At 36.5% G+C, this 14054-nt stretch overlaps 1 protein-coding gene across 4 annotated transcripts in view; it reads right to left on the reverse strand.

Moving 5' to 3' along the window:
* Positions 1-14054, reverse strand: part of LOC692747 (antennapedia homologue protein) — a 219186-nt gene that overhangs the window by 14100 nt on the left and 191032 nt on the right. For all 4 annotated transcript variants that reach the window (XM_012694112.4, XM_012694111.4, XM_021350830.3 and 1 more), the window contains 1 exon segment: positions 7891-8749. In XM_012694112.4, coding sequence (XP_012549566.1) covers positions 7891-8551 — 661 coding nt within the window. In that variant the 5' untranslated portion in view covers positions 8552-8749.

Consider the following 14054-nt stretch of genomic DNA (forward strand, 5'->3'; position numbering starts at 1 on the left):
TAACGTAAGTACTTTTACTGATGGAAGGCCGTAATACGAGTCATGCCTGTTTTGTGTTCTGATTTGATGTGAATGTTTGAGTTCATATCAGAGCAGCCGCTATATAAGTAACACATACATCGACCTAATGTCAAAAAATGGGAGGCAACTGGGTGAGTTCTGGCAATACCAGCTGGGCCATGATATGCCACATGGAGAAAAAAAAAACGGTTGTCTGTAAAGTCGGATTACTGACGATACTTGAACGTGACAATGTCATAAGAAAATACGCCTCAGAGCGAGGTAACGCCGCATGAGTCATGTTTTTTCGTTCGTGCAGCCGGCTCCATCGAATTACAAGACGTTGTCACGTCAAAAAACTATTAAAATACCAAAAACAAAAAAAAATTATCCGAAAAAGAGCACTAAATAATTATCTTTTTCGAATCGAGTGCCAAAAAGTGTCGGATTTCGTTCAACATTAAAAAATCAACTGTTTCAATCAAGATCCACAACTAATATCTCAGACGACTTCAGCTGTCGAAAGAACATTCAAACAATTATTTACGAGGAGTTACAAAGTACGAGTCTGATCAAAAGCAATCTTCGTGTTGATTAAGTTAAGATTTCATCTTCGAACTCACAACAAAATTTCTTGCTTCATCACAAAACAATCGGGGAGCGAAACCAAACAACATCGACCGAAACTCATTTGTAATTGTATTATACATCTCTCTACGTTTAATACGAAATGATTTGGGCTTTCAGTGGCAAGCGGGAAAATCAGAAGCAGGCTCCAGAACAAATACTTGTATTCAATCATCGGGCTTTCACAAAGGCCTCCGGGCTGATAACTGAACAATGAAATGTAACAAGTCGTCTATTCGGCATTGTATGCGCAGGGGGAACGAGGGTAGGGCACGGCGGGGGGCAGGGATTTCCATTATATTTCCATTTCCACCTCGATTCCCGGCGACTTATCGCGGCCTACCTCTCGGACTACGTAAGTATATCTTTCTGTTCCGTTAGTCAGTGAGGCTATACGTCAAACTGGGCCCAAATAAAATATGTTTTCGCAGTAAAATTGGCGATGTATTCGTAGAGTCACACAATCTCTGTCTGTTATTTTGAATGAACTTATCAATTAACTGTTCGGTAGAGCCTCGAAAGCAATCATTTAACGGTTAATGTTCTTCTTTTAGAGCAGTCTAAATATTTTTTTCTTTTATTGGCAGGATATTGACATCGGCAAATGAATATTGGCGCCCATCTGTAGTCGAACTCTCAACTATATTTTATTCTCAACAATATTGCTTTACTCTTCAGACTAGAAGTTGGATGGTGGTACCCTCTCATACGAACTGATAAAATACAACACCATTAGTGATGAGATATATCCACAAAAAAATATCAATACTTCCAAATAAACTTAGAGCAAAGGAAAATGAATGATTTCTCAGCGCTAATAGATTGACAAAATATATAATATGTATGAAGAAAATTGACCGAATCGACCCTTAGGTACTGCTGGACCGGGGGTCTTTCGATTCCTACAGCGGACAAACATTCATATAACTAACAGACTTGTTTGCTCTTTTTCTGGATGTTTAAAATCTATATATGTAAAAAAAAAAACCTATACATGTAACAATGTGGATCAAGCCTCAGGTTTCCACAGTACAGAGAATCCTAGTTTGGGGTTAGATGTCAGTGTGAGAGTTGTTTTCCGATTATACCGGTTAATTAGTGATAGTTTAAAATGAATAAGAATGTAAAATTAAAAACACAATACATCCAATATTAGAATAAATACCAATATTTTTTTTGAGATTAATATATAAACGTACCACACTTAGCAACTACCAGCTAAGATATGTTACTACCGGAAACACATAGGTACATATGAGAGTAGAATATAAGAAGTAAGATAATATCGCTAATGCTGATAGGAAATAATACCCTCATGAAGCACTCGACCAACAATGACACTATGAGAGGGCGTTCTCGCGACGATTGGAAATTTATATTAGCATACATACATGTGAAAGTTTGTAAGTTTGGGTGTTTGTGGAGCAATGATCCAAAAATGAAACAAAAATGAACACGGATGAAATTTTCGTAGAAAAATAGTTTATCTTCTGGAAGCACATAAGATGCTGTTTATCATAGATCCGAAGAATACTGAATATTTCTGCCACAATACATACGACAGTGGTTCTATAGTTCATGGTTTTAAAAATCGACTAGCGGTTTATGGAATAAAGAATGACCTGGAACTCTTGACCCCGGAAAATCAAAAGTATTCAATTGATCAATGAAATTCGCGAGAATTTATATTGAACAAGATAGATGGAAGCTTGTCATAGAAGCTTAGTTTTGCTTAGTCACGTGAAACCTTAATTCCTCCGTGTAGTATATGTTCAACCACGTTCAACGTAGGCAGCGGATTGGCTGTTCCTCCAGCATTGATGATGACCATGAGCGACAATTACAGTTCCCCATTAGATAGGACGTATGGTCGTTTACCAATAAAAGCTCTCGCAAGCTAGGCTTGAGCGTCAATGAACTAGCTGAAGAAAGCTTGAAGACAAGACGTAAGTATCAAATCGTACAGCAACTGATGTTGGTAATTAAAGGATAATAATGGTATGCTTACCGGTGGTAGCACCTCTTGTGAGTCCGCGCGGGTAGGTACCACTATCCTGCCTATTTCTGCCGTGAAGCAGTAATGCGATTCGGTTTGAAGGGCGAGGCAACCGTTGTAACTATACTGAGACGTTAGAACTGATATCTCAAGGTGGGTGGCGCATTTACGTTGTAGATGTCTATGGGCTCAAGTAACCACTTAACACCAGATGGGCTGTGAGCTCGTCCACCCATCAAAGCAAAAAATTATTCTCGTTAACGAATTTCACTTATCTAGACTACACGCTCTTGTTAGTTCCACTGCACATTCAGCTAGAATAGTTAGTTTTGAATTTGCCAGCTATTGTCAGCGCTTTAAAGAAAGTTTCTGGCTCTCATTAATGAACGATAATCGTCGAGCCAGTCATAGTGAAGCATCGTAGAATTCAGAACTAATTCACCATAATAATAGAAGCTACTTAATTTACAAAAAAATAAATAAATAATAGTTTAAAAAAACTAATAAAATACGCTTTTATAGAAAATCTAACTAAAACACAGAAAAATATAATTTTAATAAATTTGAATTAAAAATAGTGTAAGAAAAAATGATTTTATTGTGAAAAAGCGTGGGGTGCATGGTTTAAGTAGTTATAAATATTTTATGAACATATATGAGTAGAAGGGTTATTTTGATAATATCCTGAAAAGCACCCCACGCTTTTTTACAATAAAATAATTTTTTTTTACACTATTTTTAATTCAAATTTATTTTCTATTATTTAGTTAAATTTCAATTTTTTCAATTTTTTTTTTAAATATGTAATTGTCATCGGTCCTTAATAAGTATACCAAATTTCGACTTCGATTAATCCGACGTTTTGAAGGGGGTCAAAATCGTGTTCAAAGATTTTTTTTTTTTTTATTGCTTAGATGTGTGGACGAGCTCACAGCCCACCTGCTGTTAAGTGGTTACTGGAGCCCATAGACATCTACAACGTAAAATGCGCCACACACCTTGAGATATAGTTCTAGGCCTCAGTATAGTCACAACGGCTGCCCCACCCTTCAAACCGAAACGCATTACTGCTTCACGGCAGAAATAGGCGGGGCGGTGGTACCTACCCGTGCGGATTCACAAGAGGTCCTACCACCAGTAATTACGCAAATTATAGCTTTGCGGGTTTGATTTTTATTGCACGATGTTATTCCTTCACCGTGGAAGTCAACCGTGAACATTTGTTTAGTACGTATTTCATTAGAAAAATTGGTACCCGCCTGCGGGATTCGAACACCGGTGCATCGCTCGATACGAATGCACCGGACGTCTTATCCTTTAGGCCACGATTTCCGTTACAAACATACATACATACGTCTGAAGCTAGTAAAAGCGTATTAAAAAAGTTGAAATTGATAGGCCTATCATGCTTCGGTATTAATATAAATATATCATGAAAATTTAATGACACAGAAAACTATTACAAAAACATTAATCAGATGTGAAGTAAAAAACTGTTACAGAAATAACTTAAAGAAATCTAATATTACGGTACTTCTAAAATAAAAATACAATCTACGATCAAGAGGCGACACACTACGAAATTCAGAGGAAAAATAGGTAAAAAAAAAAAACAGATTATAATAAATGATTTACATGACTACTATCATCAATATAGGTAGTTTGTTTTACATGTTCTTTGACTACAGAGGAAAATAATAGGGGATTTTTATTAACAAAACATGTAACATTAGTGCTACATCTAAAGCCTCGTGAAAATTTCGTTATCAAATGACATTAAAATGAATACACGGTACAATGATTTCCGACAGTTTTTTTTATGATAGCAATATTTCCTCAGGAATGCTGTAGAGAAAATTATCAAAAACCTAAATACATTTTAATCATTAACTACTTCAGAAGTTAGTTCACAAATGATTAATGATTCGTACGCTGAGAACGCCAGAGTGTTCTATTTTAAAACGAGATCCGTTCCTATTGGTTGATTTTTTATTTCAAAATGGCAGCCGATTTTTGAAGATAATTAATGAAGGCAGTCTCAAGTGGATAAGGTGAAACTCAATGAGAATATACGAGTAAGTGCGACTATTTGCTACCGTATCTTTGAAGTATCAAATTTTTCAAAGATTAAATACATTTTGTTTGGTTTCTGAATAATTGTTGATAATTTAGTGGAATGAGTTATTGTAAGTATGAAATTAATTGTAAGTGCTATTAGCGTCGAAGAGGTAATAAATTACTTAGATAACACGCAACATATAATTAAACAAATTAGCGAGATCATTACGAAAAAAGCTACTGTATAATTTAAATTGTCGTGTTTATAAGTGAATCAAATGACTCATATTTATCATCGCAAACATATAATTTATCGGTTAATTTTTTTATTATTAACAAAAAATTGTATTGTACTATCATTGTGACATCACAATAATGCGGGCTTATACTGATAATTATTGAGAAAAATTTTATATTCAATTTTGACTAAAATTTGTGGGTATTTCGATAATATCTAAAGTAAGTGTAGTTTGTCTCGGCGTCGTTAGTATCGAAGTAGAGTTTGAAATTAATTAACAAGTTAGCCGAAGTTGACTGGTCTCTCTCATGGCGGACCGAAAATTGACAAATCTTATCTAGCTCCTTTGGATAAGGGTTACGACACGGGTTCGGCTCGTTCAGGCTTCTAGTTAAGTGGTTTTAGTATAAACCATACTGGGGTTGCTATAAAAAAGTTTATTTTAATACAAAAGGAATTAGAACCCAATTCTAGGTAAGACAAAATTAAGAAATTTTTATTGAATTCTTTTAAACTACCTTTAAACTATGACACAAGCTAAATTCAGTAGTTGTTTTCAAGGTTTAAACCGATTTGCCTAGTGTAACCAATGTCAATCAGCGTCTGTTCGTAGATAATAATAATAATACAATTGTTGGGTAAATTGTGCAATTTATATTGTGGTCGCAACGTAGCTACTTATACTTGTGTAAGATCGCTGTCTAAGCAATGACTGTATCCGTTTAAAAACGGTTAGTAGATGAAAGAGATCCGGTATCAGAATTAATGTCAATTTCGTTCTATTGATGCACAAACGTACCTACTTGTACGAAGCAAAGGACTTACAATGGTTAAGGATAAAAGCGATGGACATGTGGCTATATGTAGTTTATGCGGGTTAAATTATTTGAAGTTTTATCTTTTATTCAATAATACTTTTCTAAACTTTTAATATGAATGATTCGTTAATATTTAATGTATTTGGTATTATTCATTATATCATTCTATTGACGTACTCATTTATTATATAATGTTTATCATCAAGTTTTAATTATTTTGTCAATTAATTATCTCATTGTTTTTTTTTGTAACAAAGATGTATGAATGACATGAATCTCTAAAATTTTAAAATCGAACGCACCTTTTTTCACTTTAGAAATAAACTCATAGTCTCTTATACACAGTCACATAGTCACCACGATATCAGTAACAAAAAAAACATTAAGTCACATCACTTAATTTCATGCTAGTTAATAGAAATACGTTCTGTTTAAGTAACCAGCAAAACTATCTCATTCGACAATTCATTCCCGAACTAAATCTCGAAATACGAACTTACTAGGCTTACATTCTCAAATTACAATGGAATCTCTAAATCAGCCAACTCAACCGTAAATTAGATCGCAGACAAATTCAAAAACAGTAGGAGACGGTAGCACAACTTGAAGGCTCATTGTTCGTATTCGGCGTCAGCTAAACAGAAGGTGAGCTTTTGTCCTGGGTGTTGTAAATTTTGTGAAAAGTGAAATTCCTTTTGAATGCCTCTTCGGCCCATAAATAATCCCCGAACAGTAGGAACGGTATTGTTTCTGACTCTTATTGTTTCACGTCAATGCAAAACGAGAGTGGTCCTCGTAGATTCGCAAATCAGTATGGAATACTTGCGATTTTCAGTGCGGCTACCATAAATCAATAAATAAATGCGCCATTCATAGTTTCGTGTCTGTGTAGTGAGTGGCTTATTGTAAGACAACAGATGAGTCGTCTATTATCAAAGGTGGCAATCTGTGCATTTGGACAAAAAAATTTATTGATATTTCAATACAGATTGATTTGAATATAATCGTCTCCTTCAAAGAATACGGTTCAAAACCTGCATTAAATAAAGGTTAATACTTAACCTGTTATTTATCTAAGATGTCGTTCAGAAGAGTTTTGTGACAGCCAATGGAATACAAAGTCAATAATTCGTTTTTCTGATTTACCAATAATTATCCAAAAGTCACATTGCCGGCTTTGATAATAGTCGACTCAGATAACGAAAGCCAGGCAAGTGCGTGACGAAAACAGCAAAACCAGAGTTAGCGTTCGCTTGACCCGTGAACTGAACTCAAATAAATAATACATTTTATCGGCAATATCTTAATAATGTGTAATAAATAATATTGTAAATATTTTATAAGCTACGAGCTTGGAGTCGGTACCTTTGTAAAAATACATGTATTCTGGATCTTAGCGTATTTGTTATTGTCACTAATGGGTTTCCGATACCAGGATAGGAAAATAACATAGGAGAAATATTATCAATTTCTAATTATCTTCCAATTATTTATTATTAATAAATTATTATTCCATTAGGCTATTTAATGCGAAACCCTTTAAGTTCTAATCACTCATTCGTTTCCTCTCAGAATTTCCAAATCATAGTTCACAAATGGCGAAAGTAACATATTCACGACTTTCGAAAAACATTAAAACCTTAGTTGAATAAAATAAAATAAATCCATAGTATTTTTGAAGAACTATCGATGTATAGTTATTGCTTTTATTATTTTTAGGTTAGATAGTTCGACTCGTAATAAAGTTTACTTCATTTCGATACTCGATCGTACGTTCAGATATTTGTGTTGTGAGTAAACGAAAGAACAGAGCCTATCCTCCAAATGCTATTAAATTTTGTCATTAGTTTCTGTGTAAAATGCCAGTACATCATTATATACGGACAACAACTGTATGATTAGATTTTTGTTTTGTAATTAGAGCAAACCTTTATTAATATGTGACATTAAGAATTAATTAGTTATCCATGTTTTTTTTCTTCATTTTATTATTTTAATTCCTTCAGAAACTTTAACCCGGATAATTGGTACAATAATCAGGGCTCATACCGTGAGACCACTGAAGTGATCATGTCTGAAAGGTAGCAAGTGAATTGATGTTATAATGATAAATGCTGTATAACATTAATTACAAATATAGGTTAGGTGCTTACCAAATTGACTTCGCATCCATGGGTATAGCGGACTGGGCAGCGATGCGTTCGTATTAGGCGGGGGCTGCTGCGGAGGAGGTTGCTGTGCATGCATCGATTGTTGATGCATAGGGGGCATCTGCGTCTGATGTTGCATGTCGTCCACAGGGTACATGAGATGCTGTTGGTGTGGAGGTACTCCGTGCTGGACCATATGCTGTTGGGGGTGCATATGATGGGGCATTTGTTGTGCTTGTTCTAAGGGTGGGCTGCCGGGGACTGCTCCTCCTGTCGCGGCTGCAGCTTGAAGCTTACACGACGTGTAAACTGCGGGAGTTGCCGGTTGGTGTCCGTTAGGTCCATATCCGTCCGTTTTAGGACCCATATGCCCCATTTGAGAAGGGCTGTCCGGCCGGTATCCGTTTTGTTCCATTTGTTGATAATACCCTAGCCTGTCGTAGGGTGGAAACCTGGGGTAGGGCATTCCAGGCGCAGGTTGCGCCGGGTAGTGATGCTGTGCCGGCCTGAGCTGCTGATCGCAGCCATCCATTTCGTGCCCTTGTTGTGGCACCGCGCCGTAATGCGCGTGCGCCTGTTGATGTTCGTGACCGCCTCCGTTCCTCATGTCCGGCATGTAAGCGTTAGAAAAATATGTCATACTGTCGCAATTGTTGGCGCTCATCGCGGGCCCGCAGCCCGCGCGGCTCACGTCCGTATTTTCCGTCGCAGATTTTCGGCCCCAAGGGCCGACACTACGTTATCACAATTCAGTCACAACACAAACACTTCCGAATCCATTCACTAAATGACGTTTGCTGAACTCACTGTTGATTTACGCGTTGTTGACGGACGGTGTCTCCTCATCTGATTCTCGGCCAATCTGAAAAGAAAAGGTTGATGCACTTAGTCAATCTAAAATTAAATATTTGGAAGATATCGAGAGGCGGTTCTCGTTTGATTGTATGTTTGTTTTGGCCGGCTCGTGGATTGATACGCCAGTCATCACGCGCTGAGTCGACCTGACGGTCCACGCAGACTGACACGTGTCTTAAAACTGGGACACACACGAAGATATAAACCTTATGTTGCTAGTAAAACGCCTTATAGACGACCTGTCTGCTAAACGGCCCCCATTCGTAGGAGCTAACCAAGCGCCGCATTCTTAAACACGATAAGACATTTAAAATCTGTCTTTGTCTGTCTCAAGGAAGCAGTTCCTCAAAAATGAGACAGGAGACGAAATAGTGTCAAGTCGCGACATCAACATGTGGTTGACCTGACGTCATATCCTCGACATGTCCCAGCAGTTGATGGAGCATGAATGACAGTCGTATCGCGGTCTGAAGACTTAACTTTACACTGTCGTTGATTCTCGAAAAAATAACAGAAACACAAACGTTATCGTATGATCTTGTTTTTTAGTTTTTTAAGTTAAAAAAAATCATGATGCATTTAATCTGGCACTTACTAGAATTAAACAAGTACACCAAGTATTAGTCCAGCCAAAAAAAACCTGCGTAACGGTAAAAATACGAGAAGACTTTTGTACATTAAGACAACATCTAAGTGCTACCGTAATGGCTGCGCATTTCGGTCGTCACATATTATCTTATACGTTTCCATTTACGAAGTTACAAAGTCACGTTGCAACATTTTTGATACGCTTTACTAAATTTCACGTATCCAGAGAGAGAGAAAAAAGAATGTACTGTACAGGATCCGAATGTATCTCCGCCCCGAGAACTGGCTCAGGCTATTTAAAATCCAAAAGTTCATGCTTCATTAGCGACAGTTAATGATGGCGGCTACTCTATAGACAATGTGTTCTTAGCTGTAGTTACATTGGTTTATATAATAACTTACGCCTGGGAACAATTGGGAAAAAACGAATAAGACGCATTCTATTCACTTTGTTTATGTTCTGTATATTTTTTTAATTAAATGTTACAACTTTCGTATGGCTCACTTTGAAACGGATTGGAAATTTCAATTTCATTAGGGCAACGGTATTGAATTTGGTAGACTTTACGTGCTTCAGTAACAAGTAGTAGTGGTGTGGACTTATAATCACACTCTATCAGTACTGAATGTAAAACTAAAGGGTTTTCTTTTAGGTAAAACCGGTGAGAGTACTGCGACATTGCAAAAAGATATTTTCTATGGTCACTGTAGAGAGACGAGCATATGAACCTCTAAAACTGAATGGTTACCGTCACTCATGACATTAGGCGTAAGCTAGGTGCTGTCTTGTTATTAGCTTCTTGGATCGTTTTTATAAATGGTGATACTTTTTTGTATTTCACCGCCAAAAATTCTTTGGCTAATATTCTTTGGATACATAAAATCGTTATTTATTGTAAGCATAGAAGAGGAAGTGTCAAACTAGCCCCGGTAATTAGCAATTTAAAGTGCGGATGGTTAGCGTGGTATGGACATGTGATGCGTAGAGAGAAGATGCATGAATATGGAAATGGTAGTGCAAGGTAGAGGGAAAGAAGTCGACCGAAGAAGACATAAATGGAGTGTGTGAATGAGAGAGAGGAGTGGATGTTGAGCTGACGGCTGATAGTAGAGAATGGAAGAGAAAAATTTGCTGTGCCGACCCCACCTAGTGGGAAAAAGTGATGAAAAAAATAATGGAAACGGAGAGTCGCGACAATGTACGTACAATAGAAAAGCATAGCTATTCGAAAAATTTGCATCTCGGTTGAACAATTACAATTTACGATTTCACCGCCCCAGCGGCATTGCGACCCTCGCTTTTTTTAATTTTCAATTTCCATTTGCATTCCAGTAGATGCCTACATCGAGTCCAATCACAATAGTTCCGACTCCACAATTTATTACTGTCTAGCGAACGTTTTTAATCAGGGTGAATTAGAGAGAAACATATAAAAAAATTCGTTGAAGTGAAATTATGTTACTGAATATCGGTGTCATCTGAAGGCGAAGTTAAATCCCAAGAAACATGACATTTTCATGTTAACTTTACGTACACATAATTGTACATTATCTCGTAGTTATGAATTTAATCTCACACGTAACAAGCGAATGTTCTAGCCGGCAATTACCAGGTCGAGATAAGAATCTTAAGCTCGGTTCAAGGAACATGTCTTTAAGCTGACCGACGTCGAAATTAAGTCTCACGTGCTTTTGATAATTTGATAACCGAGTACGCTGCCGCTTTGATTTACGTTTTCAAGAACGGGTTTTCTGAGTCACTCGCAGGTCGCTCTCATGGCCTCCGCTTCTAAGTATAGGCTTGTAATTAAATGCTTTTTAAAGCTCACCAGGATTTTTCAAAATGATTGAATTCGAAAGGATTTTAAGCCAGAAATGTTTCAGTGTGCGTTTTTATTAAAGTATAAAGAACTAGCAAATCTTTTCCGTGAATTAAAATCTTGTTGAAGTAACGAACAAACAATGCAATTATATAGTAACATCCAAACGAGATTCCCATTGAATTTTAGCTGATACATAAATTAAACCAAACACTTCCTAGACCGCTAAAAATGTACCGATGACTCGTTCGAAATTTATAATCCCACTTTTATTTCGTAATGACATAAATCAAACTAAAATACACGGCATAATAGCCTCTGGAGTTGAAATTAAAAATAATATTAATAACATTTCGCGTACGACAGTCGTTGGTACTTAATCAAATGACGATCAAAGGATGAGTATTTTTGGAAAATATCCGACGCCTAGTATTTATCATTTCGACTATTTGTCAATTAGAGAGCTATTGTGGGAACAAGAACGATTTATTTATGCTACACTGTTTTATAATGTTAGATAAGGAGAGTGACAATGTAATTTTAATGATGAAAAACGTATTTTACGCCTTTTTTTTTATTCACAGCGTTATTAGTATGTATCTATATGATAAAGCTACCAATAAACTATCAATTACACCGAAATATTTTTCTGATAACTTTGTTTTAAATTAATTGAATTTTTATTTTATTTAGTTTTATATTTCTGGTAAAAGACAAATTTATACGTTATTCAAAAATTATTTAGGTATTTATACAGAATTTGATATTTTATGTTAATGATGATAATCTTATTGGAAACGATATCCATGATGAAGGAATATCATATGTGTAATAAAGATAAAGCGTATCATGAGCTCGCATGGATAGATCTTCCCTATTTCTGCCGCAAAATAGTTTTGCGTTCTGGACAATAAAATATATATTATTCAAGATAATTCAGTGCTCCATATTCACCGATATCCAGATATGACATGATGTGGCATCCATTATGACGCGGACTGCGATTAATTTACCAGCGTTCCCTCTGATCTCGTGATCATTGCATTTGTCTGTTCCCAGATTAATACGTCAGTTAGCTTGACACTATGTGCGTTCCTTTTATTTTATTGTGGCTTCCAATAAGATTATCGTTCCTAATTGCAGAAATGTTAATTTGGTGGGGCGAAGGATTTGAGGTAGTAAGACCACCCATGATGTTTCATTGGCTTTTTACTGCCCATTGATGTTATAAAGTGAATGACAGGTTGGCAATCAAACCCTTTAAAATACGAATACTTATATATGTATATGCAAACGCTTTCTAGATTTTTGGTTAGTAAGTAAGATTAATTTCTCAAGGTAGAAAGCAAAACTTTCTATCTGTGGGCTATTTCAACATAAATAGGCCATTAAATCGTCTGCCTATGTAATGAAATAAGCTCGCTTACCAGCTTTACAATATTTTGTAAAAAAATTGTTCTGAATTTCGCAAATGAATATGCAAAAAGACAAGAGTTCGTATTCGCTAATTGACGCATGACATAAATCGAAATATAACTGGAGAAAAGTTTGACGTGACAACTCCCAAGCGACCCTCGAATCCTGGCCAACACTACGGCCTGAGTGAAATGCGTTGTAAGGCTAATTACGCAAACCCAAGTTCTAAATTTAATCAGACAAGTTGCGTAATTTCCAGTTTGGGTTCATAATTTTTCATGAGAGAGAAGAAACTGGGTTGCGATTATTGCGTTCCCGTGTCAAAGGTTATACCGTCGTTGAAATATAAGTATAATGTCTATGTGTACTTTTTATGCAATAAGCCTTAAGACTAATACCTACTATGAATAATACTAATAAAATTTTTGTAATTTATTAATTTATTTTTTATTGCTTAGATGGGTCTAGCTCTCAGCCCACCTGGTGTTAAGCGGTTACTGGAGCCCATAGACATCTACAACGTAAATGCGCCACCCACCTTCAGATATAAGTTCTAAGGTCTCAGTATAGTTACAACGGCCCCACCCTTCAAACGAAACGCATTACTGCTTCACGGCAGAAATAGGCAGGGCGGTGGTACCTACCCGTACGGACTCAAGAGGTCTTACCACCAGTCAGGATTCATCGATCAGTTTGGGTATGTGCGATTGGTGACGTACAATGCCTTCATGATATACAATTCAAACTAAGCAGTCAATATGCAGGTACAATGTCCGTGAATGCATTAATCAAAGCGCGCTACAATCACCGGGTTGCAATCAAAATTTCTAACATACCAAACGGATTGGGGATGTTTCATTGAATGGAATTAATTTGTATGTGAGATTGCTATTGCTGTGTCTATGCTAGTGCTATTGCTATGCTATCGAATATGACAATGAATGTAAATATATTTATGTCATCTATATGGGTGACCAAGCTTGCGATCCATATGGTGTAAAACGAATTCCGAAGCCCATGGACATCAGAACGTGAAAGCCGACATCCATTGTAACATGAGGTTGAAGTTTAAATTTAACACGGCGGCTCTCAACCACCGCGTCACAACACATTATTTTGTCGCAAGATTTACCAATACATTTTTATGTAAGGTGACCCGGGGTAATTGCATCTCCGGTACACATTTGAGGTAAATATACAACTGTTTAATAGATGTTAAATTTGTAACTACTTATAATAGATTAATGGTGTAAAATTTCATCATGTACATCATGTCCATATAATATCTTCACTTTAAACGTAAAAAAATAAATTACTAAAAGAGTATGATAATGCGTCCCTAAGCAAAAAGGTTTGAGAGCCGCTGGCATGGCATAGATATTTGGCATAGATAACCCTTCAATCTGCCCGTATAACCGCTGTGAGTCCTGTGATACGCCCTGTGAACTATTCCGGAGAAGCCTGAAGAAAAGCCATGCTACCCATTCT

Source organism: Bombyx mori, chromosome 6 (genome assembly GCF_030269925.1).
Source record: "Bombyx mori chromosome 6, ASM3026992v2".
NCBI classification, from domain to species: domain Eukaryota; kingdom Metazoa; phylum Arthropoda; class Insecta; order Lepidoptera; family Bombycidae; genus Bombyx; species Bombyx mori.